The sequence below is a fragment of the Salminus brasiliensis genome, chromosome 20, assembly GCF_030463535.1.
Source record: "Salminus brasiliensis chromosome 20, fSalBra1.hap2, whole genome shotgun sequence".
Lineage (NCBI taxonomy): Eukaryota > Metazoa > Chordata > Actinopteri > Characiformes > Bryconidae > Salminus > Salminus brasiliensis.
The window spans coordinates 5,463,836-5,475,959 of NC_132897.1; the positions used below are offsets into that span (position 1 = coordinate 5,463,836).

Below are 12,124 nucleotides of genomic sequence, written 5' to 3' on the forward strand. Positions count from 1 at the left end.
ATAGCTTTTTACAACTGTTGTCGTCACAAAGCAGCTTTTTATAATTAGTCATTAGTAAAAGACAGAGACAAAAAGAAATAACGTAAGAAGACAAAGGATCCAACACCCCCAGTGAGCAGCCAACGCCGACAGTGGCAAGGAAAAACCCTTTCAGAGCTGGAGGAAGAAACCTTGGGAGGAACCAAGTCTCACAAGGAAGACCCGACCCATCCTCCTCTGATCAGAACTATTTATTAATTATTATAATTGTTGATAAATCATCAAATAATCATAATATATTAATCATGGTGCAGATGGTTAAGAGTCCATTTAAGTTTTAACATGGTCATTAAACAGGTAGCAGTGGTAGGAGGGTGTGCCACTGGTCTGGTAAGGGTGGTGGTGGGTGGGGGGCCTGCTGGTCAGACTGGTGGGTGGCAGCTGGTCTGACGCAGGTAGAGGGGACCTCAGCAGACGATCTTCCAGCAGATGCTAATACAAATAAGTGCTAATACACAAAAAGACTGTTCCTTTGTATTAGGGACTTTTATTTTGACAAACAGAAGTGTCAAAAAGTCATTAACACAAATTAAGCCATAAGGCTGCGTCAAAATAAAAGTCATTAATACAAACAAACCAAAACAGTGTCAAACCTCACTAATACAAATTAAGCAGCAACACAAAATTCTTCCAAACTGAAATCTAAAATGACGGTCTCACATTTGCCTCGTTTTAGTCTTATTTACTGATCCGATTTGTTTAGTTTTTTGGTGAATTTTGTGATCCACTACACCTCTGACTAATACAACACCCACATTCATGAAGTGGAACGTCTCGATACATAACCTGGATAAAATGGTCAAACTTGTGGCAGAGTTTTAATGTGTTAATTAATAATCTGGCTGCCCGACACCTCAGACTCTGACTCGCCTCGGTTCTGCAAACCTGATGATTAGATGCCTGTGACTTAAGATAGACTGGTGCAGAAGGGAGCTTCCAAATGCCCAGACTAATAACCATCAGCTTAAGAGTAATAGCGCCGAGGTGCCGTCTCCTGGTAGTCACATTTACATTTTCTCTTTAATAGCATTTACACAGAGGTGAAAAAATAAAAAAACAGAAAAGCAGAAACTCTCATTCATTTTCATGCTCCTATTATTCAAATCCCAGGCTTAGGAGATCACACCAGCGCAGCGCCGTTCACTCAGGTTTTTATTATATGCAGACAGCAAGAGAAGAAGGGCTCTCCACCGCAGTGTGTATTTGACCCCGGTTGATATTCATATTCAGCGGCGCCGACTGATACAGCGACAACTTCCCAACTCGCGCTTCTGCTCACAATGGCCGGACATTTTGATCCCAGCTGTAATCCGATTCTAAAGAGCAGGAATTGGCAGTTGCATGCGGCGGCGGCGGGACCTGCAGGACTGCCATCAGCTCAGTCTGGAACAGCCCCCCTCCTCCTCCTCTCTTCTGCTTATCTAGTCGACTCAATACTGATAAGGCAGGGGGATCAATGGAGTAACTTGCTAAAGGCTAAAATCACTGAGTGTTTCACGGAGGGCTCAGATGGAAGCAGAAGAGGAACGTCAGCAGACTTTTCAGAGATTTTACTGCCACTGCTGAGGAAAACAAGTTTAAACACAGATGACGCTTCGAATACAGACAAAGATTCAGAAACATGGTTGGAGAGGATTATTCTGGAGGAGCCTGTCTTATTTAAATCTCAGAAGTTTGTTTAGTCTGGTCTGCTCTTGATGGTTGAGGTGAGTGATCACCACCATCATGGCCAGATCCAAAGAGCTCTCTGAGGCCTTCAGAAAGAAGGTTGTGTCTGAGAAGGGCTTTAAAAAGATCTCAGAACAGTTAGAAATCAGCCACTGTTCCACTGTCCGCTACATCATCATACAACTTTCAAGTGGAGAACAAAACTAATAGGTACGTGTATTTATTTCGAACCATCACCGTATGGGGGTCACAGTTCTGTGCACACAGTAGCATGGAGAATACACAGTACACATTATTAGCGTAAATACGATAATTTCACAAGCACGAGCTGCAGTTGGTATGGTAACTGTAGTCTTGCTTGCCCCCCCCCTAAAAAAACCTTCTTCCTTTTTATCTTCTCTACACACAAGAGAGAGACATTTACATTGTACATTCACAGCATTTAGCTGACGCTCTTATCCAGAGTGACTTACAAGGTTACTCGTATTACAGAGGTGGGCCAATGTAGTGTTAGGAGTCTTGCCCAAGGACTCTTATTGGTGTAGAGCAGCATAGCCGCCCAGACCGGGAATCGAACCCCAGTCTCCCACATGGTGTGGTAGCTCACTGGCAGTCAGTGGGGTTATCTGTTGCGCCACACCAACCAGAGAGAGAGAGAGCGAGAGAGCGCGCAAGAGGCTCAGACGCTGGTTTTTCCTCTCACTTTACTCTTTCTCGCTCACTGTTCTCACCTTCAGATTTGAAATGACTGAAATTAATTGAAGTATTTCACCCAAATTCTGGCTTTAAGTCATGAAATCGTGGAACCTGCACACTACAGGCTGTATTATCTATCTTGTGGGGGCGCTATATGGCACTAGATGGAAAAACTAACTTGCACAGCTGTCTTATACTGAGCGGTGAGGTCCAAACCACAGTGTGAACCCTGACTTGTGTACCGTTCCACCCCTAAAAATAGGGGTATAAAACTGCTTCGGTCCAAGGCTACGTTCACCAAGTAAAAGTGGCCCAAATCCGATCTTTTTTGCCACATGTTAACATCACAGCTCCCATTCTTTTCAGAAGATTCCCTTTTAGTGCAGCAATGTGCAGCCATCCCAAACACATTCGGAAATGTCGAGGTCTGGACTTTGTTCTGAGAACAGCAGCAGCAGCTTCTGAAGTTCAGCTTTCTCTTCTTGGTCCGTTTGCTTTTCTCAGAAAGAGCTTCATCTTGATCAGCTCCACATCCTTTCAGTCCCACAGGCTTGAGGGGTCTTCCCACAGTGGAAGGATGGACAAAAACATTAGTGGATGTTTTCAGATCTGAAGCAAGTGTGGAGCTTGAGTTCCTCCTGTCTCTCAAAGATGAAAGCTGAAAGCTTTAAGGGCCGTTTGTGTGATGGGGCAGTTTTGGTGGTCCACCAGCTCTTGCACGATTAATATGGGTCCCAATCCGCCCCATCCCACATATCTTTTAATCTTTCAGCTTTTTTCCTTTTGACATTTCCCTTTCCTCGTGCTAGTGGAGCATCCTCTAATCTTCTCATAAGAGCTTCTAACTTAACATCTGTTCTGACTGGAGATTGAATAAATGCACAGTATCGTACAGTAGTGTAGGTCCTCCTAAAATCACCAAACCTAGGCAGAGAATTCATGAAGCACCGAATGCAATGGATAGTAAAACAGGAAGGTTTAAGTAAATGTATGCAGCCGCATCCGTGTCCAACTAACTGAGCGCTAATGATTCTAGCTCCTGGTGATCCTCCTGCAGAGTTTAATTGCAGCGCTAATCAAATCCACCTGATTCATCCATTCAGATGCTCCTCGAGGCCTGATGAACTGAATAAAGTGCTTTAATTTGTAATAAAAAACTGATTAATAAAAGGAACTTATCTTCAAAGAGTCTGAAGACCGCCCCCCCCCCCACCCCCGCCACCACACACACACACACACACACACACACACACACACACACACAAACACACTATACTGTAACAGGCCTTTAGTTAAATTAGGTGTGTTGGCAAATGTGCTTAAATAAAAATATAAACAATAAATATATAAATAATATATATATATAAACTAATTAGAAATAGCAAAAATATTTAATACATTTTAATACAGAAAAGGGTATAATTAGATTAAAACACTTTATACAGTTATTTCTAATATTATATTATTATATTTTCTATACTTTTTAAACATTTTCTTTCTTTATTTTTATTATATTTGTTTGTTCCACATTGTATTACTGATCATTCCATTTTTATTTTTTGTACTTCACACAAAACTAGAGTCCTGACCCGACCCAATCCAGTGGCTCTGTGCTGTTGCACGCATATCTCAAAGGATCCGGTCTCAGCTATTTTGGCCCAAATCCAGCTAAGTTTCTTTGCTTTAACCACCGTGTTCAGAGCGCCATCTGGTGTCCTCACAGCGCCATTCACTGACATTACAGCCCAGCCGGCAGCAGTTTGACTTCTTACGTTCTTAGAAGGTAGCTAAAGGAGTTGAGGTTCTGCAGTGTGGAGCTATTTTACAGTGGAACCTGAAAACAGACCATAATATCTGACCTTTATAAAACTCTCCGCTTTACCAGCGGGAGAACCGGAGAACCGCTGGCCTTTCTCTGTTTTAAACACACGCTATAGAAACCCCAATCACACACAGCACATTCACCCACTATAAACCAGTTATTACACACCAGTAGACCACCAACAACCATCAGTCCACACACAGATAGTGATTAGACTGCAGAGCTGGGAGCGGATTGGTCAGGGAGGAGATCAGACTGGATTATAAGATATTAAACAGTCATTTTAAAAATCAGTCCAGAATGTCTCAGGGTTGTATTCCAAGTCAATTTGGAGCATTTCTATTGGTCCGTTCATCATGAAATCCTCACACAATGAAAAGATCAACTACCTGATTTACATTACGTCCAGAAATGCGTATTACCATATTTCTGAAACCTTTAAAACCGCCCTGACGACCTGTAGTCTGTTCTTACGATCCAAATACTAGACTGACCGGGAGAATGAGGCTAACATGAAAAGCAATCAAGCGACACAGGACCAAAACCAGCATTATTCGCTTGGGCAGGACAAAGAACCCTCAGAAGCTGTGGCAAATGAGAGCGACAGCCCTTTGGCATCATGGCTAACGTACGTCAGAGAGAGCGTAGTGGCAGGGCATGCTGCCAGTGGCCCCGCTGTGTTGGGGAAGAGGTGCGTACCGAGTAGGGCGATTTGCTGGTGATCTCCAACAGCTTGTGTTTGGCTCTGCGCTCCGATTCCCGGGCCTCCTGCAGATCCTGCTTCAGCTGATCTGCTTCTTTGGCTCTGTGGGGAGACAGAATCATGAGTCACCTGCCGTGGGCACGAGAGGCCTTCTCTGACTGACCTGGAACCTGACGTTCTGAGCTTTAGGCATTGTAAAATAAACCACAGAAGTGCTTTCAGATTAGAAGCAAGGCCAACAGCTTGCTCGGTGTGGAGTCTGCCCTCACCACCGCCCTCAAACACCAGAGAGGCGGGAGGTGTGTAGTTCAAAGCAGTAATGGGACAAATGAACATATATCTTACAACTTCTGCAGGTTTTTCAAAATTCCTGCAAAGTTAAAAAGCAAAAATGTAAACAAACCCCCTATGGTCCCTTAAATGGTCATGAATACGCTGCCTGAGGACAGAGACTTTATTTCACAAGAAACTTTTGCATTAAAAACACATTTTAAGATTTAAAATCTAAAACCATTCATGACCGAGGGGTACAATGTGAGTTTTTTTTTTTTTTTTTGTGAAATAATTATTTATTGACGGATTTACTGAAGCACCATCAATGCTTCCGGACACTAGGAGGGTAAGGAGGAGGAGTGATGAGGAAAGAGAACGCCATCTACCCATTGGCCTATTGCACTCTCTCAGACTCCGGCCGCTAATGGCAAAGTGGCACGGCTTGGGATTCGAACTTGCGACCCATTATTGGTGGCCTATTTTACTATTATTATTATTATTATTATTAAATTAGATAAATAAAATGGCTACATTTATGCACTCTGACCACCTTTGTTTACATCTTAACTATTCAATCATGCAGATTTCTGATAAATGAAACAGAATTCCCCTTTTTAAGCTTCTCAACCCAACTTGCTTAGGTAATTTGAACACTGTGAATACAAATTGAGCTATTTTAAAAAGTACAGGCAAAAAAAACAGGCTTTAATATGGATGGTGCTATTGATTTAAGCTATTCAACAACTATATGGACAAAAGATTTGGGCATAGGGTATTTCTGATCATTTTTACAAGAGAACCATCATACACAGTCAGAAATTCCATTAGTAAGTCTACTCGACACTGCAAGAGTGATGATACAGGGGTGTAGTTTGCACTAGGGATGCGCCAATCTGATACAAACGATACTAAATTAGCTGAATCGGGTATCGGATCATTAGGCAGATCAATGGGACCGATCCTTTCACTGAACCCGATTCCTGTATTTTTTAAAAGCCACAGCTTTGCTCTTTCTGCTTTTTTCAGCCATACAGAGAGACGAGACACTTTAATACGCCTTTAGCGGAGGACAGCAGAGAGCGAGGTGAAGGGGTAATGATGTCACAGACACAGTGGGTCTATCATATAAACTAACCGAAAGAAGGACCGGTTAGCTCTTTTTTTTGGTCTCTCAGACCTCGAATTTCAGTCAATCTGGATTATTTAAGTTTCTTCCACATGGTGAAGTACTGGAGCGACCCTAAACTTCCTGATCGGCCGAGATGAAAAGGAAAAAGAAAACGGCATAAAATAGGTTTCTGTCCTCCACATCATTTTAAGAGCCAGACAGAGGGGAAAAAAGTAGCGATTAAAGAGGAGTTTATTTTATTTAAGATAAAAAGGAACAAAAAGAGCCTACATGTTTAAAACAGGTAAGATTGCCATGACCAAGAAAAAAAAAAAGCAATACAATATGTAAAATAACTAAAATAATGAAATTGTGATGTTGTGATTAAAAATATTCATACAATAATATTTGCCGGAGAATATTAAGGATATATAATCTGCAGTATCTATCTATCTATATTAATTATAGCATTTCTGGCGATATGACGGAAATTTCACAGGGTTGCACACTCTTACTCTTACATGACTTAATGAGCAGTTAAACTATACAGCACAATCTTATGGCAGGAAGGAAAAAGAGAACGCCCTGCAGAGTTGAAAACAACCACGAGAGAAAACGCAACAGGGTGGAGAGGGGATGAAACATGGGGAGGAGAAGATGAAGGAAGAGAGGAAGCAAAAGCAAAGATTCGCCCAAGTGCCATGTTTAATTTTGCGTCTCGCTTCATGGTAACAGAAAAGCAGAAGGAATTCCAGAAGGGTCGGACTATATGGATTTTATTTACATTTTTATTCATTATTAATTTTATTCAAATATTAAGAGCACGCCCAGACTGTTCTCAGGGAGGCCCGATGAGTTCATTTTGGGGATTTCGGAGGAGTGTTTTATCATGCTGGGCAGTGGTGGCTCAGCGGTTAGAGCCCTTGAGCAAGGCCCTTCACCCTCTCTGCTCCCCGGCTGCTGCAGCAATGGCTCCGGGCAAGTGTGCTCACAGTCACCGTGTGTGTTTCATCAATAGTGTGTGTGAGTTCAGAATGGGGTTGTCTTGTCTTGTCTGCTTTGTGTTTTGCGGGTATCGAACCCACAACCCTGTCATTAATAATCTGGGCGTGGTCTTAATATTCTAATAACCTTTTCTATTAAAACTTTGCTAATCGCTTCACTGAACACCCAAGTTTAATATTACACATAACAACCATATATCAATACGTGTTCCCAGCGGCTTTAACACCTATGGATTTAGAATAGGTCGTCATAAAGGCTCCTATAGGTGTCCCAATTCTTTTGTCCATAAAGTGTATACATGAGTGTGTGTGTGTGTGTGTGTCAACGAGACGCACCTTCTCTCTGATTCTTCAGCCATTTTGAGTGCAAGCATCTCAGTCTCCAGCATCTTCTGCTCGATAAGTCTCTTCTCCTCCTCACTGCGAATCGCCGTCACCTTTAACAGCCCACATTAACCCACACTGTTAAAAACAGCCCTCTAAACCCAAAAGCTTGCAGCTACCTACACCACGCTGCAAAACCTACAGGCTGTAGAAGGGTAGGGAAGTTAATCACAACTACAGCCCAGAGACAGCGGCGTTCAATCAAGGAGTGATTCAGCAAAATATATATATATATATATATAATTTACACCATCCGCCCTTTGCTGCAAACGTAGCCGATCAGCCAACACATCAGTAGCACCCACTGGAGAGATAAATGTGCAAATGCACACACACAGCTTGTCTAGTCCCTGTAGAGAAGCACTGCCAATAGATTAGGACTCTCTGGAGCAGATAAACATGAACCTATTGGCACCATTGAGCTGTGGAGCAGTGGAGCTATTGTGTCCTCTGGAATGATGGATGGTGCTCCATCCAATATTTTTGGGATGAGTTAGGGAGTTTGGGATGATGTGAGGTGGTGATCATCCAACATCCTGACCTCACTAACGCTTCTGTTGCTGAATGCAGTCAAATCCTTATAGCAATGCTCCTCCAAAAGCTAGTAGAAAGCCTTATTTCCTGGACAGTAGAGACTCCAACAAAAACACCCAACTAATGAATGAGCAGGTGTCCCAATACTTTTGTCCATATATTGTATGAGACTAATGTAGCTAAAATGTACCGAAAGCCTATAACCCCACCAAGTGCAGTCTGTGGCTCCGCCCCCTCAACCTGTTTTCTGTTTATTGCCATCTGCAGGTTAGAACAACCCCTATCACATGAGAGGAGGCCCTCCTATTCTCAGACTTCTGGCCATGGAGGGCTGTTAATAGTGTTTGTGGGATTTGAACTTTGAATGATCTCCTGAATCTCTTGACAAGCAGGCAGTTAGGCAGTTGCTCCATTCTAGAGCTGTGTCCGAAAAAGAAGGGAAAGGACTGTGTTTTTTACGTAGTGTAATTTCACAGCTCTAGACCAGCCCTACGGTCTAACTGCTGCTCATTAAGTGCGAGGAGGTCATCAGTTCAAATCCCAGCAAGGGCTCAGAGCTCCACTGTCAAAAGCCTCCCAGTCTGGGGACGTCATTTGATGTGAATCTAATCTGCGGATGGGATTAAACAGCAAACAGACTGAAGGGGAGGAGCCACAGACTAAATATTGTACACTGTATTTAATCAGCTTTCCGCTGCAGCTCATTTTCTGATGTTTCTAGGGATCAATTCAAAACGTATTGTTGCCCAAACTAAGATGCAGAAGTCAAAAATGTGAGTTAGGAGAACGTCTGACTGAAGTAAGTCAACTCAAAAAACACTTGGCAATCAGATACTGTATCATTTTAAGTTGTTTACAGCGCATTAGCAAAACAATCAGACCTCTCCTGGCTGATTTGCTGCATCTGAGGTAAAAAAAAAAAAAAAGAACATGGTGTAAATGTGCATAAAGTGAGGGTCTAAAACCTAAAACGACCCATAATCCTCTTCACTCGGAAGGGAATCCTATATGCTAAGCATCCCCCTGACTCACCTTAATCCGCTGGATCTCCTGCTCAGCCTCAGCTGCTTTCTGAGCCAGGAGTTTGGCCTCCTCCTCGGCTATCTGGGCTTTCTCTGCTAAAAGATCAGCCGTCTCCTCAGATCGCAGCTGAGAGGGATGACACACACACACACACACACACACACACACACACACACACACACACACACACACACACACACACACACAGATTGAAACAAACACACACAAACAAAGCAGGCAGTAAGGGCTCTGTTTGGCCTCCAGTCAAACTGTAGCACTTGGTTCCCACGAGAGTCTTTAACTGGGGTCTGGGGACCCACGATGGGTGGGATCAGCATGTGGGTCCATGATAATGTGTTGTGGTTTCACTGTTAAGTAACCGTTATACCCTAAAGCCTAAAACCCCAAAACGTAGGGGTGTCCAAAAACATGTGGACAGCCCTCTGTAATGAGTGAATTCAGCTACTTTCTGGTGCACCCATTGTCGACAAAGCATTGACCAATAGAATGGGACACTCCAGAGCTGCCAGAGTATTGGGCTGTGGGGCAGAGGAACTGCGCTTTCTGGAGTGCTGGAGCTCCACCCAATCATTTTGGGATCAGTTGGAGCGGCAGAAGTATATAATCCAACCCCACCACTCCTCTAGTGGTTTAATGCAATCAAATCCTCACAGCAACGTTCTACAATCTACTGTTAAGCCTTTCCACAAGATTAGGGACTGTTCTGCAGCAAAGACTCCCCCATATTTTGGTGGTTTGCAACTTTCTTGCACCATTCTTAGAAACCCAGAGCACCAATAATATATATGGACAAAAGTATTGGGACACCTGCTTATTCATTGTTTCTACTGAAATTGAGAGTATCAAAGAGAGCTTATGCTGCTTTTGTTGGAGGAGTAACTGTCTCTACTGTCCAGGGAAGAAGGTCCAGGGTTTTCTACTAGATTTTGGAGAATTGTTGTGAGGATTTTGATGGCATTTAGAAACAAGAGCCTTAGCGAGGTCAGGATGAAGGTGCTACAATGGATTCTTCTTTAGAGCTTTAAAAATGTCTACTACAAAATGCGTTCTTCCATCATGGCATCGCTCAAAGAACCCTTTGTAGCACGTTTATTTGTAAGTGTGAGGAGCAGCATGCATCATCTCCGCGTCTGAAACTGCTGCGAAAGTCTTGGCACGCTGAGCCCAGATTGCCGAATTCACCTTAAGATGAATTCGTGAAGCTGTTCAAGAACCTGGACCACGCGTTCCTGCAGTTAAGCTCTGAGGTAAATCAGGGTAGGGAGCAGAGTTCCTATAGGGTGTAACCCCGGAGTCATCAGAGGAGTCTGTTTGCAGTCTATTGCCTCACCAGAGCTTCGTTGGCCATATGAGCTTCATCCTGCAACTGAATGAGCCTCCGCTCCAGCTCATCACGAGCCCTCTCGGCCTCCTCTCGCAAATGCTTCTCCCTCTCCAGCCTCTGCCTCTCCATCTGCAGGGAGAGAAAAAGAAAGTGAAGGATACCAGGAGAAAGGATGAAGGATAGAGAGATGGAGACAGAGAGCAAGCGAGAGAGTGTGTGTGTGAGAGAGAGAGAGAGAGAGAGAGAGAGAGAGAGAGAGAGAGAGAAATCTATATCACTTTATTGGAGAGCACTGTTCTTCAGCTTGAGTGAATGTGTCACAAATGCAAAACCCAGACAATTCAGCTGAAGGTGCGAGAGAAGAGTCAATATCAAAGGTGCCCCTTCATTTTACGATGAGGTGGATCTATAGGGATTCACTTTCAACTTCACAGTGCTAGTCTGACTCAATAAAGCTGAGTCGGATGGTTCGGTTTCAGGGGGGGCTCTGCTACCCCCAGGATGTAGCAGAGCATCAATTCCACACCTATTTCCTTTCCCCTGAAATTGCCCTGTTTGCACAGTTGACAGGGTTTTTTTTTGCTTTAGGAAAAAGACAATACATAATAAACTATATGTCCAAATATTTGTGGACACCTTTCCTAATTAATGCATTCAGCTTCTAGGTTGCACCCATTGCTGACAAATATATGCAGATGGACACACACAGACACACACACAGACACACTATAGTCCCTGTGAAGAAGCTGTCAATTGTATAGGACTCTCCGAAGCCAACAAACATGAGCCTATTGGCATCGTGCCTCTAAAGCCAGATGTGGAGCAGTTTTCTGGAATGATGATGGGGCTCCAGTCAATATTTTTGGGATGAGGTGGGGTAGGGGGATCATCCAACATCCTGACCTCACTACTGCTCTTGTCGCTAAATGCAATCAATCAAATCTTCATAGCAATGCTCCACAAATCTAGTAGAAAGTCTTCCCTGGACAGTAGAGACAATACTACCCCCTTGATTTCAGAAGAAACTATGAATGAGCAGGTGTCCCAATACTTTTGTCCATATAGCGCATCAACATTATTGACACTATGGGTTTACAAGAATGATAATGGCAGAGTTGGAGTGGGCTCTTTCCTTCAGAGGACATCTGGAAATGCTTAACCCTAGACTGTGGAACACTCATCCCAAAAGTACTGAAAGAAGAAACAACGAATGAGCAAGAGTCCCAATATTTTTGTCCACAAGAGTCCAGGTCCTACTCACCTGCTTGCGGGCCTTCTCCTCTCTTGCCTGTGCCTTCATCTGCTGGACTTCCAGAGAGTCCACTCTGCGTCGTCTCATGAACAGGTCATGGTTTCCAATGCACAGCTGCAGAATCTGCCACCAGAACACAGACAGGACAGCATGCTTTAGCGCCCAGGGCGACACTGTTTGAGGCTTTTCGCAGTATTAATAGAGATACCTTGTCAAAAAAAAAAAAAAAAAAAAAAAAAACTGGAAAAAAAGGCAGATGGCAGCATTTCATTT

At 43.4% G+C, this 12,124-nt stretch overlaps 1 protein-coding gene across 2 annotated transcripts in view; it reads right to left on the minus strand.

Annotated features, from left to right (window-relative positions):
- nf2a (NF2, moesin-ezrin-radixin like (MERLIN) tumor suppressor a) overlaps positions 1 to 12,124 on the minus strand; it is a 58,482-nt gene that overhangs the window by 16,196 nt on the left and 30,162 nt on the right. For both annotated transcript variants that reach the window (XM_072664503.1, XM_072664502.1), the window contains exons 11-15: positions 11,861 to 11,974; positions 10,606 to 10,728; positions 9,264 to 9,380; positions 7,650 to 7,750; positions 4,925 to 5,030 (exon numbers count right to left, since the gene is read on the minus strand). In XM_072664503.1, coding sequence (XP_072520604.1) covers positions 4,925 to 5,030; positions 7,650 to 7,750; positions 9,264 to 9,380; positions 10,606 to 10,728; positions 11,861 to 11,974 — 561 coding nt within the window. The remainder of the gene's footprint in view (positions 1 to 4,924; positions 5,031 to 7,649; positions 7,751 to 9,263; positions 9,381 to 10,605; positions 10,729 to 11,860; positions 11,975 to 12,124) is intronic.